Here is a 17,327-nt window from a genome sequence, read left to right on the forward strand (position 1 = left end):
GCGCTCGATAAACGCGATTGAAGGGATGAATGAGTAAACGAGTGTGCGTTTGCGGTCACGTGGCGGGGGGCGAGGGTGGTGTCCGAGGTCACGTGACGGATGGGGTGAGTGCGGCGTCCGCGGTCACGTGACGAGAGTATAGCTGTATATATGTTTGTGCGTATTTGTTACTCTATTTTATTTGTACATATTTATTCTATTTATTTTATTGTGTTAATGTGTTTTGTTTTGTTGTCTGTCTCCCCCTTCTAGACTGTGAGCCCGCTGTTGGGCAGGGACCGTCTCTAGATGTTGCCAACTTGGACTTCCCAAGCGCTTCGTCCAGTGCTCTGCACACAGTAAGCGCTCAATAAATACGATTGATTGATTGATTGATAGGGACCGTCTCTAGATGCTGCCAACTTGGACTTCCCAAGCGCTTCATCCAGTGCTCTGCACACAGTAAGCGCTCAATAAATACGATTGACTGATTGATTGATAGGGACCGTCTCTAGATGCTGCCAACTTGGACTTCCCAAGCGCTTCGTCCAGTGCTCTGCACACAGTAAGTGCTCAATAAATATGATTGACTGATTGATTGATAGGGACCGTCTCTAGATGTTGCCAACTTGGACTTCCCAAGCGCTTTGTCCAGTGCTCTGCACACAGTAAGCGCTCAATAAATACGATCGACTGAATGATAGGGACCGTCTCTACATGTTGCCAACTTGGACTTCCCAAGCGCTTCGTCCAGTGCTCTGCACACAGTAAGCGCTCGATAAATGTGATTGAAGGCATGAATGAGTGAATCCCTTCCCCACAGCCCCTGTATATATGTATATATGTTTGTACATATTTATTACTCTATTTATTTATTTTACTTGAGCAGCGTGGCTCAGTGGAGAAGAGCCCGGGCTTTGGAGTCAGAGGTCAAGGGTTCAAATCCCGGCTCCGCCACATGTCTGCTGTGTGACCCTGGGCAAGTCACTTAACTTCTCTGAGCCTCAGTTACTTCATCTGTAAAATGGGGATTAAGACTGTGAGCCCCACGTGGGACAACCTGATCGCCTTGTATCCACCCCCAGCGCTTAGAACAGTGCTCTGCACATAGTAAGCGCTCAACAAATGCCATTATTATTATTATTATATCTATTCTATTTATTTTACTATGTTAGTATGTTTGGTTTTGTTCTCTGTCTCCCCCTTCTAGACTGTGAGCCCACGGTTGGATAGGGACTGTCTCTAGATGTTGCCAACTTGGACTTCCCAAGCGCTTAGTCCAGTGCTCTGCACGCGGTAAGCGCTCAGTAAATACGAGTGATGGATTGAACGAGCGCGCGTTCGCGGTCACGTGGCGGGGGGCGAGGGTGGTGCCTGAAGTCACGTGGCGGGGGGAGGGAGCGGTGTCGCCGGGGTCACGTGACGAGGGGGGGGCCGGTGTCACGTGGCCGGGGTGGGCGCCGAGGCCGCCCGGTTACCGGGAAGGGCGGGAGCGGCGGCGGGAGAGGCGCGATGGAGGGCTCCGGGGACCAGCCCAGAAGCGGGGGTGAGCACACGCACACACACAAACGCACACAAAAAACACACAAAAACACACACACACACACACACAAAAAAAAACACACACACACCAGAGACCCCCAACCCCCCCGGGCGGCCCCTCCCCTCCCCCCAGGGCACCCGGGCAGGCCCGGACTTGCCCGGTGCTGCCCCGACCCTGTCATTCATTCATTCATTCAGTCGTATTTAGTGAGCCCTTACTGTGTGCAGAGCACTGCACTAAGCGCTTGGGAAGTCCAAGTTGGCAACATAGAGAGACGGTCAATCAATCAATCAATCGTATTTATTGAGCGCTTACTGTGTGCAGAGCACTGCACTAAGCGCCTGGGAAGTCCAAGTTGGCAACATAGAGAGACGGTCAATCAATCAGTCAATCAGTCGTATTTATTGAGCGCTTGCTGTGTGCAGAGCACTGGACTAAGCGCTTGGGAAGTCCAAGTTGGCAACATATAGAGACGATCAATCAATCAGTCGTATTTATTGAGCGCTTACTGTGTGCGGAGCACTGGACCAAGCGCTCGGGAAGCCCAAGTTGGCAACATATAGAGACGGTCAGTCAATCAATCAATCGTATTTATTGAGCGCTTACTGTGTGCAGAGCACTGCACTAAGCGCCTGGGAAGTCCAAGTTGGCAACATAGAGAGACGGTCAATCAATTAATCAATCATATTTATTGAGCGCTTACTGTGTGCAGAGCACTGGACCAAGCGCTTGGGAAGCCCAAGTTGGCAACATAGAGAGACGGTCAATCAATCAGTCAGTCATATTTATTGAGCGCTTACTGTGTGCAGAGCACTGGACTAAGCGCTCGGGAAGCCCAAGTTGGCAACATATAGAGACGGTCAATCAATTAATCAATCGTATTTATTGAGCGCTTACTGTGTGCAGAGCACTGGACCAAGCGCTTGGGAAGCCCAGGTTGGCAACATATAGAGACGGTCAATCAATTAATCAATCGTATTTATTGAGCGCTTACTGTGTGCAGAGCAGTGGACCAAGTGCTTGGGAAGTCCAAGTTGGCAACATATAGAGACGGTCAATCAATTAATCAATCGTATTTATTGAGCGCTTACTGTGTGCAGAGCACTGGACCAAGCGCTTGGGAAGCCCAAGTTGGCAACATAGAGAGACGGTCAATCAATCAGTCAGTCATATTTATTGAGCGCTTACTGTGTGCAGAGCACTGGACTAAGCGCTCGGGAAGCCCAAGTTGGCAACATATAGAGACGGTCAATCAATTAATCAATCGTATTTATTGAGCGCTTACTGTGTGCAGAGCACTGGACCAAGCGCTTGGGAAGCCCAAGTTGGCAACATAGAGAGACGGTCAATCAATCAGTCAATCATATTTATTGAGCGCTTACTGTGTGCAGAGCACTGGACTAAGCGCTCGGGAAGCCCAAGTTGGCAACATAGAGAGATGGTCAATCAATCAGTCAATCGTATTTAGTGAGCGCTGACTGTGTGCAGAGCACTGGACCAGGCGCTCGGGAAGTCCAAGTTGGCATCATATAAAGACGGTCAATCAATCAGTCAATCGTATTTAGTGAGCGCTTACTGTGTGCAGAGCACTGGACTAAGCGCTTGGGAAGTCCAAGTTGGCAACATATAGAGACAATCAATCAGTCGTATTTATTGAGCGCGGACTGTGTGCAGAGCACTGGACTAAGCGCTTGGGAAGTCCAAGTTGGCAACATATAGAGACAGTCAATCAATAAGTCAATCGTATTTATTGAGCGCTGACTGTGTGCAGAGCACTGGACTAAGCGCTTGGGAAGTCCAAGTTGGCAACCTATAGAGATGGTCAATCAATCAGTCAATCAATCGTATTTATTGAGCGCTTACTGTGTGCAGAGCACTGGACTAAGCGCTTGGGAAGCAGAAGCAGCGTGACTGAGAAGCAGCGTGGCTCAGTGGAAAGAGCTTGGGCTTTGGAGTCAGAGGTCAGGGGTTCAAATCTCGGCTCTGCCAACTGTCAGCTGGGTGACTTTGGGCAAGTCACTTCACTTCTCTGAGCCTCAGTTCCCTCATCTGTAAAATGGGGATTAAGACTGTGAGCTCCCCCGTGGGGCAACCTAATCACCTTGTATTCCCCCAGCGCTTAGAATAGTGCTTTGCACATAGAGCTTAACAAATGCCATTATTATTATTATTGGGAAGTCCAAGTTGGCAACATAGAGAGATGGTCAATCAGTCAATCAATCGTATTTATTAAGTGCTTACTGTGTGCAGAGCACTGTACCAAGCGCTTGGGAAGCCCAAGTTGGCAACATATAGAGACGGTCAATCAATCAATCAATCATATTTATTGAGCACTTACTGTGTGCAGAGCAGTGGACTAAGCGCTTGGGATGTCCAAGTTGGCAACATATAAAGACGGTCAATCAATCAATCAATCGTATTTATTGAGCGCTTACTGTGTGCAGAGCACCGGACTAAGCGCTTGGGAAGTCCAAGTTGGCAACATATAGAGACGGTCAATCAATCAGTCAATCAGTCGTATTTGTTGAGCGCTTACTGTGTGCAGAGCACTGTACCAAGCCCTTGGGAAGTCCAAGTTGGCAACATAGAGAGACAGTCCCTACCCAACAGTGGGCTCACAGTCTAAAAGGGGGAGGCAGAGAACAAAACCAAACATACTAACAAAGTAAAATAGAGTAGTAAATATGTAAAAACATATATTCATATATACAGGTGCTGTCCCTACCCAACAGCGGGCTCACAGTCTAGGAGGGGGAGACAGACAACAAAACAAGGCATATTAACAAAATAAAATAAATAGAATATGTGCTAATAAAATTAATAGAGTAGTAAGTACATACATATATACAGGTGCTGTGGGGAGGGGAAGGAGGTAGGGTGGGGAGGAGGAGAGGAAAAGGGGGCTCAGTGTGGGAAGGCCTCCTGGAGGAGGTGAGCTCTCAGTAGGGCCTTGAAGGGAGGAAGAGAGCTAGCTTGGCGGATGGGCAGAGGGAGGGCATTCCAGGCCCGGGGGAGGACGTGGGCCGGGGGTCGACGGCGGGACAGGAGAACGAGGCACGGTGAGGAGATTAGCGGCGGAGGAGCGGAGGGTGCCAGCTGGGCTGGAAAAGGGGAGAAGGGAGGTGAGGTAGGAGTGGGCGACGTGATTCATTCATTCAATCATTTATGGAATGCTTACTGTGTGCAGAGCACTGTACTAAGCGCTTGGGAAGTACAAGTTGGCAACATAAATTGGTCTCCCCTCCGCTGACGGCCCGCTCATTTTCCCCGCAGCCTCCGCCACCAGCTCCGAGCAGATCATGAAGACCGGGGCCTTGCTGCTTCAGGGGTGAGAGGGGGCGGCCGGACGGGCGGTGGGGGGGTGGGGGGGCGATGCCTGGGCCCGTCGGCCACCTGGGCCCCTCGCCCACCTGTGCCCCTCCCGCCCAGGTTCATCCAGGACCGGGTGGCGCACGTGGAGGGGGGCCCGGACCTGACCCCGGAGCAGCTGGGGGGCTCGGAGCTGCCGCCCCCCGACGCTTCCACCAAGCGGCTCAGCGAATGCCTGCGCAGGATCGGGGACGAACTGGACAATAACATGGAGCTGCAGAGGTGCCACGTCCCCCCGCTCCCTCCCCTGGGGGATGATGCTCTCTCCTGACCCCTCACGTGGGACAGTCTGATAATAGCAGTAATAATGATGGCATTTATTAAGCGCTTACTATGTGCAAAGCACTGTTCTAAGCGCTGGGGAGGTTACAAGGGGGGCTCACAGTCTTCATCCCCATTTTACAGATGAGGTCGCTGAGGCCCAGAGAAGTGAAGTGACTTGCCCAAAATCACGGAGCTGGGATTTGAACCCATGACCTCTGACTCCAAAGCCCGGGCTCTTTCCACTGAGCCACGATGCTTCTCCATTTGTTAGGCGCTTACTCGGTGCCAAGCCCTGTAATAAGCACTGGGGGGGATAACAACAATAATAATAATGATGGTATTTATTGATCACTTATGTGCAAAGCACTGTGCTAAGCTCTGGGGAGGGTACAAGGTGATCAGGTTGTCCCACAGGGGGCTCACAGTCTTCATCCCCATTTGACAGATGAGGTCACTGAGGCCCAGTGAAGTGACTTGCCCAAAGTCACCCAGCTGACAATTGGCGGAGCTGGGATATGAACCCATGACCTCTGACTCCCAAGCCCGGGCTCTTTCCACTGAGCCACGAGATACAAGGTGATCAGGTTGTCCCCATGGGGCTCCCAGTCTTCATCCCCACTTTCCAGATGAGGGAACAGAGGCCCAGAGAATAATAATATAATAATGATGGCATTTATTAAGCGCTTACTATGAGCCAAGCACTGGTCTAAGCACTGGGGAGGTTACAAGGTGATCAGGTTGTCCCATGTGGGGCTCACAGTCTTCATCCCCATTTTACAGATGAGGTCACCGAGGCCCAGAGAAGTGAAGTGACTTGCCCAAAGTCACACAGCTGACAGCTGGCAGAGCCGGGATTGGAACCCATGACCTCTGACTCCAAAGCCCGGGCTCTTTTCACTGAGCCATGCTGCAAGTGAAGTGACTTGGCCAGAGTCACACAGCGGACGGGTGGCGGAGCTGGGATTAGAACCCACAAGCTCTGATCACCTTGTAACCTCCCCAGCACTTAGAGTAGGGCTTGGCACATAGTAAGCCCTTAACAAACACCACCATTTATTTTACTTTACTATTCATTCATTCAACCGTATTTATTGAGTGCTTACTGTGTGCAGAGCACTGTACTAAGCGCTTGGGAAGTACAAGTTGGCAACAGAAAGAGATGGTCCCTACCCAACAACGGGCTTACAGTCTAGAAGATGTTCCAAGCCCCGTTCTAAGCGCTGGGGGAGACGCAAGGATTAAGACTGTGAGCCCCACGTGGGACAACCTGATCACCTTGTATCCCCCCAGTGCTGAGAACAGGGCTTGGCACATAGTAAGCGCTGAACAGATACCAACATTGTTATTATTATTACAGGGTCATCAGGTTGTCCCACCTGGGGCTCAGGGTCTTAATTCCCATTTTACAGATGGGGTTACTGAGGCACAGAGAAGCAGCGTGGCTTAATGGCAAGAGCCTGGTCTGGGGAGTCAGAGGTCGTGGGTTCTAATCCCGGTTCCACCACCGGTCAGGTGGGTGACTTGGGGCAAGTCGCTTCACTTCTCTGGGCCTCAGTTACCTCATCTGGAAAATGGGGATGAAGACTGCGAGCCCCACGTGGGACAACCTGATCACCCAGCGCTTAGAACAGTGCTTGGCACATAGTAAGCGCTTAACAAATACCATCATTATTATTATTAAGTGACTTGCCCAAAGTCACACAGCTGAGAAGTGGCGGAGCCGGGATTAGAACCCATGACCTCTGACTAAGAAGCCTGGACTCTTCCCATTGAGCCACGCTTTTTCCCTTCTTCCATCACCCCCAGACCCCTGGGATCAAAAACCCCATTGTCCTGGCCACTTGCCTGCTGGAAACCTAGCCGAACCCGGGGCCGCGTCTCTCAGGACCGGAGAAACTCTTGGCCAGTCAGGCAGTCACATTTATTGAGCGCTTACCATGTGCAGAGCACTGCCCTAAGCGTTTGGGAGAGTACACTATAACAATTAATCAATCAATCGTATTTATTGAGCGCTTACTGTGTGCAGAGCACTGTACTAAGCGCTTGGGAAGCACAAGTTGGCAACACATAGAGACGGTCCCTACCCAGCAGTGGGCTCACAGTCTAGAAGGGGGAGACAGAACAAAACAAAACATTAACAAAATAAATAGAATAGATATGTACAAGTAAAATAAATGAATAAATAGAGTAATAAATATGTACAAACACATATACATATGTACAGGTGCTGTGGGGAAGGGAAGGAGGTGATGGAGGGGGGAAGAGGGGGAGACGTTCCCTGCCCACAATGAGTTTACAGTCTAGAGAGGGGAGATAGACGGGGGGCTTAAGGAAGGCCTCTTGGAGGAGGTGTGCCTTTTAAAAAGTAGTAATCACTCCGACTGAACTCTTTTACTGGCTTCCTTATTGACCCACCTTGCCAGACGCTATTGACGGGTACGGCGTTCATACACAGTAGCTCTGGTTCATATTTTTGCCCTCTGTACCCACCGCGATACACGCTGGGAGCTGCCGTCCAAATTCGAAGAAGCCGAGGGGGTGGAGGCGGGGAGCCCACTCCCCCTTTTATGCAGCCAGCCAAAATAAGGACCAAACCAGTGGAAGCCTTTACCATCATCATCATCAATCGTATTTATTGAGCGCTTACTATGTGCAGAGCACTGTACCAAGCGCTTGGGAAGTACAAATTGGCAACATATAGAGACAGTCCCTACCCAACAGTGGGCTCCCAGTCTAAAAGACTTTACCCCCACTTACCTGATCCCACGGGGGCCAGTGCCCAGGATTCGGAAGGTGGGAGGGGGCCGACTGCCGCCTGGGATCCTGGCAAGACCAAACCTTGAGGGACAGGCTGTGGGTAGGGCTCCGATGAACTCTCCCTGCTGAATCGATCATATTTAGTGAGCACTTACTGTATGCAGAACACTGTACTGAGTGCTTGAGAAAATACAGTAGAGCTGTACAAGGAATACAAGGGAGCAGCGTGCCTCGGTGGAAAGAGCCCGGGCTCGGGAGTCAGAGGTCGGGGGGGTCTAATCCCGGCTCCTCCGTTTGTCTGCTGTGAGGCTGGGGGCCAGTCACCTTCACTTCTCTGTGCCTCAGTGACCTCATCTGTAAAATGGGGATTAATCAATCAATCAATCGTATTTATTGAGCGCTTACTGTGTGCAGAGCACTGTACCAAGCGCTTGGGAAGTACAAGTTGGCAACATATAGAGACAGTCCCTACCCAACAGTGGGCTCACAGTCCACGGATTAAGACCGTGAGCCCCATGTGGGACAACCTGATGACCTTGTATCTACCCCGGCGCTTAGTGCTTGGCATATAGTGCTTAACTAATACCATCATCATCATTATTATTATTATTGGAGTTGGCGGACCTGATCTTGTCCACAAGGCGCTTACATCAGTAGTGTTTATTGAGCACCTAGTCTGGGCAGAATACCAAACATAAAGCTCTTGGGGTCATCAATCAGTCATATTAATTAAATGCTTACTGTGTGCGGAGCACTGTACTGAGAACGTGGGAGAGTACGATAAAACAGAGTTGGTGGGCGCGTTCCCGGCCCACAACAAGCTGCTAGTCCAGAGGGGGAGGTGGACGTGAATATAAATAAATTACGGGTATGTCCGTAAAGTGTCGTGGGGCTGGGAGGGGGGATAAATAAGGGGAGCAAGTCGTGGTGAAGCAGAAGGGAGTGGGAGAAGAGGAAATGAGGGCTTAATGAGGGAAGGCCTCTTGGAGGAGGTGTGCTTTCATTAAGACTTTGAAGGAGAGGAGAGTGACTGTCAGGTAGGAGGGAGGGCATTCCAGGCCAGCGGCAGGACGCAAGCAAGAGGTCGGCAGCGAGATAGATGCTGTCGAGTTAGAAGATGGGTTCCCAGCCAGGAGGGACTTCTTGTAAAGAGGTGACAGTCTGGGGGAGGGAACAGTCAGTCACTGGGGTCCTCACTCAGTTCCTGCTCCCCTCAGAATGATTGAATCGGTGGACACCGCCTCCCCCCGCGACGTCTTCTTCCGAGTGGCAGCTGAAATGTTCGCTGACGGCACCTTCAACTGGGGCCGAGTGGTCGCCCTGTTCTACTTTGCCTGCAAACTTGTGCTCAGGGTAGGAAGAGGGGCGTGGTGGGGGAAATGAGGCAGGGGAGGGGACCCGGGGGGGGCAGGGGGGGTCACAGGGGGCGGCGCACAGAGCACCGAAAACCCCCCAAAAGGTCTACCTAACCCGCCACTCTGCTGCTGAGACCCCCAGGTTGGGCCAGAAAACCCCCCGCAAAATGTGGGGGGATCAGAGGGCTGCTCTGGGGTAGAGTGATGCATGCTGGCACCTGAGCAGGTGTAGAGTGGGGAAAGGGGATGGGAACTGGTGGCACGATCCCACCTGTTAATCATATTTATTGAGCACCTGCTCCGTGCAGAGCTTTATACTACGCACTTGGGAGTGTACAATAGGGTGAAGCAGTATGGCCTAGTGGATAGCGCAGGGCTCTGGGAGTCAGTAGGACCTGGCTTCTAATCCCGGCTTGGCCACGTGTCTGCTGTATGACCTTGGACCAGTCACTTCACTTCTCTGGGCCTCAGTTCCCTCATCCGGAAAATGGGGATGAAGAACTGTGAGCTCCCCCCCCATAGGGCCACCTGATCACCTTGTAACCTCCCCAGCGCTTAGAACAGTGCTATGCACATAGTAAGCGCTTAACAAATGCCATTATTATTATTCTCTGGGCCTCAGTTCCCTTATCTGTAAAATGGGGATGAAGGCTGTGAGCCCTATCTGCCACAGGGACTGTGTCCAACCTGATTTGCTTGTATCCCCCCACCCCCCGGCGCTTAGCACAGTGCCTGGCACATAGTGAGCGCTTAACAAATATCACAATTATTATTATTATTATTACTAACAATGTACTGATGGCGGTTGGGCTTCTGTTCATTCCTCACAACCCCAGCTGCCCTCCCCTGGTCCTTGTCATTCAGTTATATTTATTGAGCACTTACTGTGTGCAGAGCACTGTACTAAGCGCCTGGGAAGTACATGTCCGTTATCGGCGTCCTGGCGCCGAACATAATGATGGCGTTTATTAAGCGCTTACTATGTACCAAGCTCTGTTCTAAGCGCTGGGGAAGTTACAAGGTGATCAGGTTGTCCCACGGGGGGCTCACAGCCTTCATCCTCGTTTTACAGATGAGGTAACTGAGGCCCAGAGAAGTGAAGCGACTTGCCGAAAGGCACACAGCTGACAATTGTGTGACAATACATGTTGCCAAGTTGTACTTCCCAAGCGCTTAATACAGTGCTCTGCACACAGTAAGCGCTCAATAAATACGATTGAGTGATAAATTGGCAGAGCCTCTGACTCCAAAGCCCGAGCTCCTCCCACTGAGGCACGCCGCTTCTGTATCCCACCGGTCCTACCGCTTAACCCCAACCCTCGTGCGTCCGCGGCTTAGCTCGGGTGTAGGCAGGGGCCGGCGGGCGCGGACCACTGAAAGCCCTTCTGTCCTTGCCCGTCCAGGCCCTGTGTACCAAGGTGCCGGAGCTGATCCGCACAATCGTGGGCTGGACCCTCGACTTCTTGCGCGAGAGGCTGCTGGGCTGGATCCAGGCCCAGGGAGGCTGGGTAAGGCGGAAACACGTCCTCTTCTCCCCCCCGCCCCGACCCGTCATTCTCCATCTTCCTCCTCCACTCCCTCACCTGACCCGGCGCTGACTGGAAGCCCTCAAATTCATTCATCGGTATTCATTCAGTCGTCCTGAGCGCTTACCGTGTGCAGAGCACTGTCCTAAGCGCTTGGAAAGAACAATTCGGCAACAGATGAGACAATCCGTACCCAACAGCGGGCTCACGGTCTAGAAGGGGGAGACGGACAACCCAACAGAACAAGTAGATAGACATCTGTATATATGTATATATGTTTGTACATATTTATGACTCTATTTTATTTGCACATAGTAAGCGCTTAATTTATTTTATTTTTTTAGCATGTTTGGTTTTGTTCTCTGTCTCCCCCTTTTAGACTGTGAGCCCACTGTTGGGTAGGGACTGTCTCTATATCATCATCATCATCATCAATCGTATTTATTGAGCGCTTACTATGTGCAGAGCACAGTACTAAGCGCTTGGGAAGTACAAATTGGCAACATATAGAGACACCAATTTGTACTTCCCAAGTGCTTAGTACAGTGCTCTGCACATAGTAAGCGCTCAATAAATACGATTGATGATGATGACGATGATGATGATCAGTAGCAGCAGCGTTTCTTGAGTCCCGGGCTGGCTGTGGAGAAGCTTGCATTAGGGGCTTGGGAACGCAGAGTAAATGGTTTCTGCTGTCAGTCGATTAGTCGTGTTTATTGAGTGCTTACTGTGTGCAGAGCACTGTACTAAGCGCCTGGGAGAATACAATAAAAGGCACATTCCCTGTCCACAATGAGCTTCCAGTCTAGAGGGCAAGACAGTACTATAAATAAATAAATTATTTATTAAGTAATTAAATTACTTATTTAAATTACTATGTACATAATCAATCAGTCGTATTTATTGAGCACTTACTGTGTGCAGAGCACTGTACTAAGCGCTTGGGAAGTACAAGTTGGCAACATATAGAGGCGGTTCCTACCCAACAGTGAGGAGCTGGGAAGGAGGATGAATAAAGGGACCACGCAGAAGGGAGTGGGAGAAAAGGGAAGAAAGGCTTAGTCAGGGAACGCCTCTTGGATCAATAACTGTGAGCTCTTTGTGGGCAGGGATTGTCTCTCTTCCCTGCCGTATTGTACTTTCCCGGGTGCTCAGTACAGTGCTCTGCACACAGTAGGCGTTCAATAAATGATTGAATGAATGAATCAATGAAGGGTTCGAATGGGGGTAGAGTCATTGTTGGCTACGAGAAGGGAGGGGGTTCCAGGGCAGGGGCAGGATGTGGGCAAGAGGTCGGTGGTGAGATAGATGAGATTGAGATATAACGAGGAGGCCAGCACCGGAGGAACGAAGCATGCCGGCTGGGTTATAGTAGGAGAGTAGTGAGGTAGGAGGGGGCAAGGCGATAGAGCACTTCAGAACCAATGGTGAGAAGTCTCTGTTTGCTGCGGAGGTGGATGGGCAACCCCTGGAGCTTCAATTTTATGGTATCACTTACCATGTGCCCGGTACTGTTCTAAGCGCTGAGGTATATACAGGGTACTACAGGGTATATACTGTATTGGACATAGTGTATGTTCATCCCCATTTTACAAAGGAGGCAACCGAAGCCCAGAGAAGTGAAGTTACTCGCCCAAGGTCACACAGCAGACAAGTGGTGCAGCCGGGATTAGAACCCAGGTCCTTCTGACTCCTCGGCATGGGCTCTACCCACTAGGCCGTGCTGCTGTTCCTCCCTGTCCCCCTCCTTCCTCCAGTTTTTCCATCTCCCCTGACTGCCGTTCCCTCTGTTCGTTCCCCGCAGGACGGTCTCCTCTCCTACTTCGGCAAGCCCACCTGGCAGACCCTCACCATCTTCGCCGCCGGGGTCCTCACTGCGTCCCTCACCATCTGGAAGATGTCCTAGGGGCCGAGGTGGGGGGAGGGGAGAGAGACCCTTCCCTGCCCCCCCGCCCCCCCCCCCCAGCCCCCTCTCCTCTGGGGCCCTGGGTGATCTCAGATTTGGGGGATCTTTTCCATGAACTGTTTTTTTGCGGGGGGGGGGTTGCTTTTATGATAAATTATGACGTGTTGGGGGAGGGCCGGGTGGGTTTGTTACTTTTTTAATTACGGGGGTGTGAGCCAGCTGCCTTGCTTTGGATGCCGTGGGAGGGAGAGAGGGGGATAAAGCCAAGACCACCACTACTTCCTACTGACTCTCTCCCCTGTCCCTTCCTGTGACCCCCAGCCCTCCCCACCGGTTTGGGGACGTTGAGGGGACAAAGGCAATAAACAGAGTAGCAGCAAGGGCTGAGAGTGTGATGTGTGACTAGGGTTGGGGTGGGGGGTGCTCGGAATCCGACCTGGGCCCCAATTCTGGGTCAGACGCACGCATCCCGGATCCGCTTACTGAGCGCTTAGTACAGTGCTCTGCACACAGTAAGCGCTCAATAAATACGATTGATGATCCGCTTCTGGCGGGCTCCAATCCCTCCTCGGTTCTTAAGCTTATCAATCAGCGGGCTTGCTTGAGTGCTTACAAAGTGCTGTACAGACGACTCAGGATGCCATACAGGAAAGGAAATGTGTCTGTTTATTGTATTGCACTTTCCCAAGCGCTTAGTCTAGTGCTCTGCACAAGGTAAACAATTGAATTCATTCAATCGTATTCATTCATTCAATCGTATTTACTTATTGAGCACTTACTGTGTGCAGAGCACTGTACTAAGCGCTTGGGAAGTACAAATTGGCAACATATAGAGAGGGTCCCTATCATCATCATCATCAATCGTATTTATTGAGCGCTTACTATGTGCAGAGCACTGTACTAAGCGCTTGGGAAGTACAAATTGGCAACATATAGAGACGGTCCCTACCCAACAGTGGGCTCACAGTCTAGAAGGGGGAGACAGAGAACAAAACATACTAACAAAATAAAATAGGATAGATAAGTACAAGTAAAATAGAGTAATATATACAACTCTGCACACAGTAAGCGCTCAATAAATACGATTGATTGATATATACATATATACAGGTGCTGTGGGGAAGGGAAGGAGGTAAGATGGGGGATGGAGGGGGGCTCAGTCATTCATTCATTCATTTATTGAGCGCTTATGGTGCGCAGAGCACTGGACTCAGCGCTTGGGAAGTACAAGTTGGCAACATAAAATAATGATGGCATTTATTAAGAGCTTACTATATGCAAAGCACTGTTCTAAGTGCTGGGGGGGTTCCAAGGTGATCAGGTTGTCCCACGGGGGGCTCACAGTCTTAAGCCCCATTTTACAGATGAGGTAACTGAGGCACAGAGAAGTGAAGTGATTTGCCCAAAGTCACACAGCTGACAATTGACGGTGCTGGGGTTTGAACCCATGACCCCTGACTCCAAAGCCTGGGCTCTTTCCACGGAGCCACGCTGCTTCTCTAGAGACGGTCTCTACCCGACAACGGGCTCACAGGCTAGAAGAATCATCATCATCAATCATATTTATTGAGCGCTTACTGTGTGCAGAGCACTGTATTAAGTGCTTGGGAAGTACAAGTTGGCAACATATTGAGACAGTCCCTACCCAATAGTGGGCTTACAGTCTAAAAGGCAGTATGAATGAATAGAATTAATTGAATGAAGGCAGTAGGCAGGATCCCTACCCTCAGTGAGGAGCAGCAGGGCCTAGTGGATAGAGCAGAGCCTGGGAGTCAGAAGGTCATGGTTTCTAGTCCTGGCTCTGCCGTGTGTCTGCTGTGTGACCTTGGACAAGTCATTTCTCTCTCTGAGCCTCAGGTCTCTCATCTGTAAAATGGGGATGGCGACTGTGAACCCCCTGGGGGACAAGAACTGTGTCCAACCTGATTAGCTTATGTCCGCCCCAGTGCTTAGTACAGTGCCTGGCGCATAGTAAGTGATGATTATGATACCATCATCATCATCAATCATATTTATTGAGCGCTTACTGTGTGCAGAGCACTGTACTAAGCGCTTGGGAAGTACAAGTTGGCAACATAGACAGTCCCTACCCACCAGTGGGCTCACAGTCAGTGCTTACTATGTTCCGAACACTGTTCTAAGCGCTGGGGTAGATACAAGGTAATCAGGTTGTCCCACATGGGGCACAGAGTCTTAACCTGTATATATGTGTATATGTTTGTACATATTTATTACTCTATTTATTTTACTTGTACATATCTATTCTATTTATTTTATTTTGTTAATATGTTTGGTTTTGTTCTCTGTCTCCCTCTTCTAGACTGTGAGCCCACTGTTGGGTAGGGACCGTCTCTATATGTCGCCAACTTGTACTTCCCAAGCGCTTAGCACAGTGCCCTGCCCACAGTAAGCGCTCAATAAATCCGATTGATTGATTAATCCCCATTTTACAGATGAGGGAACTGAGGCCCAGAGAAGCTAAGTGGCTTGCCCGAAGTCACACAGCTGTCGCGGAGCGGCATTAGAACTCACTACCGAACTCGAACCTGTGCTGTTTCCACTAAGCCACGCAAGTGTTTAACAAATACCGCGATGGTTAAGTTTACACTCTAGGTAGGGCAGGCACGCTTAAATAAACTACCCCTCCCTCCCCAAGATGAGATGGCACACACTGGCAGGATAGGGTTGGGGTGTTGGCACTGGCCCAGGGACACCTCGTCCCCGGGCTGAACCCCACCCGGACTATCCCAGCACCCCCACTTGCCCTTCCCGCGGTGGCCAACGTTTCCCCTTGGCTCCCTCCGGAACCCAGGGCGCTTTGGTGGCCCGGGCGGGCGGGCCCGGGCCAAAGGGCACATAATTGGTGAGACCGTGGTAACAGACACCCGGGGCTAGCACGAGTGGCTGGGGTAATGGGTAAGCCAGCAGGCCCTGTGACTTCCTCCTCCTGGGGCTGAGTCAGCCTGGGCCCATGCCAAGTCACACTGACATAGGGCCCCAAGCCCTGCTCATCATCATCAATCGTATTTATTGAGCGCTTACTGTGTGCAGAGCACTGGACTAAGCGCTTGGGAAGTTGGCAACATATAGAGACAGTCCCTACCCAACAGTGGGCTCACAGTCTAAAAGGGGGAGACAGAGAACAAAACCAAACATACTAATAAAATAAAATGAAACTCCCGCCCTCCTTCCACCCCTCTGCTTCTCTGGAGAAGCAGCGTGGCTCGGTGGAAAGAGCCCGGGCTTTGGAGTCAGAGGTCAGGGGTTCAAATGCCGGCTCCGCCCACTGTCAGCTGTGTGACTTTGGGTAAGTCACTTCACTTCTCTGGGCCTCAGTTACCTCATCTGTAAAATGGGGATTAAGACAGTGAGCCCCATGTGGGACAACCTGATCACCTTGGAACCTCCCCAGCGCTTAGACCAGTGCTTTGCACATAGTAAGCGCCTAACAAATGCCATCATCATTCTTTGCCCCTCCTCCTGCCTGCCCGCCCCTAGCATCTCCTTTGCCCATGAGCCCCGACACCTCCAGCCTCTGCCCACTTCCTGTCAATCAATCAATCAATCAATCGTATTTATTGAGCACTTACTGTGTGCAGAGCACTGTACTAAGCGCTTGGGAAGTACAAGTTGGCAACATATAGAGACAGTCCCTACCCAACAGTGGGCTCACAGTCTAAAAGGGGGAGACAGAGAACAAAACCAAACATACTAACAAAATAAAATAAATAGAATAGATATGTACAAGTAAAATAAATAAGTAAATAGAGTAATAAATACGTACAAGCATATATACATATATACAGGTGCTGTGGGGAAGGGAAGGAGGTAAGATGGGGGGATGGAGAGGGGGGCGAGGGGGAGAGGAAGGAAGGGGCTCAGTGTGGGAAGGCCTCCTGGAGGAGGTGAGCTGGCAACACACAGAGACAGTCCCTAGCCAACAGTGGGTTCACGGTCTAAAAGGGGGAGACAGAGAACGAAACCAAACATACTAACAAAATAAAATAAATAGAATAGATATGTACAAGTAAAATAAATAGAGTAATAAATCTGTACAAACATATATACATATGTACAGGTGCTGTGGGGAAGGGAAGGAGGGAAGATGGGGGGGATGGAAAGGGGGGCGAGGGAGAGAGGAAGGAAGGGGCTGAGTGTGGGAAGGCCTCCTGGAGGAGGTGAGCTCTCAGTAGGACCTTGAAGGGAGGAAGAGAGCTAGCTAGGCGGACGTTGGGAGGGAGGGCATTCCAGGCCCGGGATAGGACGTGGACCGGGGGTCGACGGTGGGACAGGGGAGAACGAGGCCTAACGGTGAGGAGTCTGCATTTCAGCAGTGACGCCCCTCCTCCGCATCCTCCCCCAACTCCCCTTTTGGCCGCTCTGACCCCTGCTCCACCCTCTGGGTCATTTCCTGCCCTCTGACTTGTGTCCTGCCCACCCTCCCCACTCACTTCATGCTCAGTCTCTCCCGGAATTTCCTCCTCCCACTGAGTCAGCACCCCGAGTGACCCTCCCAGCTGGTCCCCCCACCAACCCAGTGGCCCTCCAGCTTGCCCTGCCCACCCTCTCCAAGCCCCACCCTCCCCCCCGCCCCTTTCCTGGAGGGGATAAAGGCCCAGAGCTGCCCC

General features: G+C 51.1%; 1 protein-coding gene across 1 annotated transcript; it reads left to right on the forward strand.

Annotated features, from left to right (window-relative positions):
- The first annotated feature begins 1,451 nt into the window (after nt 1–1,451).
- Nucleotides 1,452–13,081, forward strand: BAX (BCL2 associated X, apoptosis regulator). The gene is made up of 6 exons (XM_038752841.1): nt 1,452–1,525; nt 4,796–4,850; nt 4,952–5,113; nt 9,130–9,265; nt 10,671–10,775; nt 12,598–13,081. Exons 1-6 carry the CDS (start codon nt 1,492–1,494, stop codon nt 12,697–12,699), a joined length of 594 nt encoding a protein of 197 aa, XP_038608769.1. The 5' UTR covers nt 1,452–1,491; the 3' UTR covers nt 12,700–13,081.
- Nucleotides 13,082–17,327: the final 4,246 nt, after the last annotated feature.

This window comes from Tachyglossus aculeatus, chromosome 10, assembly GCF_015852505.1.
Source record: "Tachyglossus aculeatus isolate mTacAcu1 chromosome 10, mTacAcu1.pri, whole genome shotgun sequence".
NCBI classification, from domain to species: Eukaryota; Metazoa; Chordata; class Mammalia; order Monotremata; family Tachyglossidae; genus Tachyglossus; species Tachyglossus aculeatus.

Coding starts and splice junctions, on each gene's coding strand:
- BAX (XM_038752841.1), top strand. CDS start 1,492: ATGGAGGGCTCCGGGGACCAGCCCAGAAGCGGGG. Junction 4,851..4,951: donor GGGGCCTTGCTGCTTCAGGG/GTGAGAGGGGGC, acceptor CCTCCCGCCCAG/GTTCATCCAGGACCGGGTGG. Junction 5,114..9,129: donor AATAACATGGAGCTGCAGAG/GTGCCACGTCCC, acceptor TGCTCCCCTCAG/AATGATTGAATCGGTGGACA.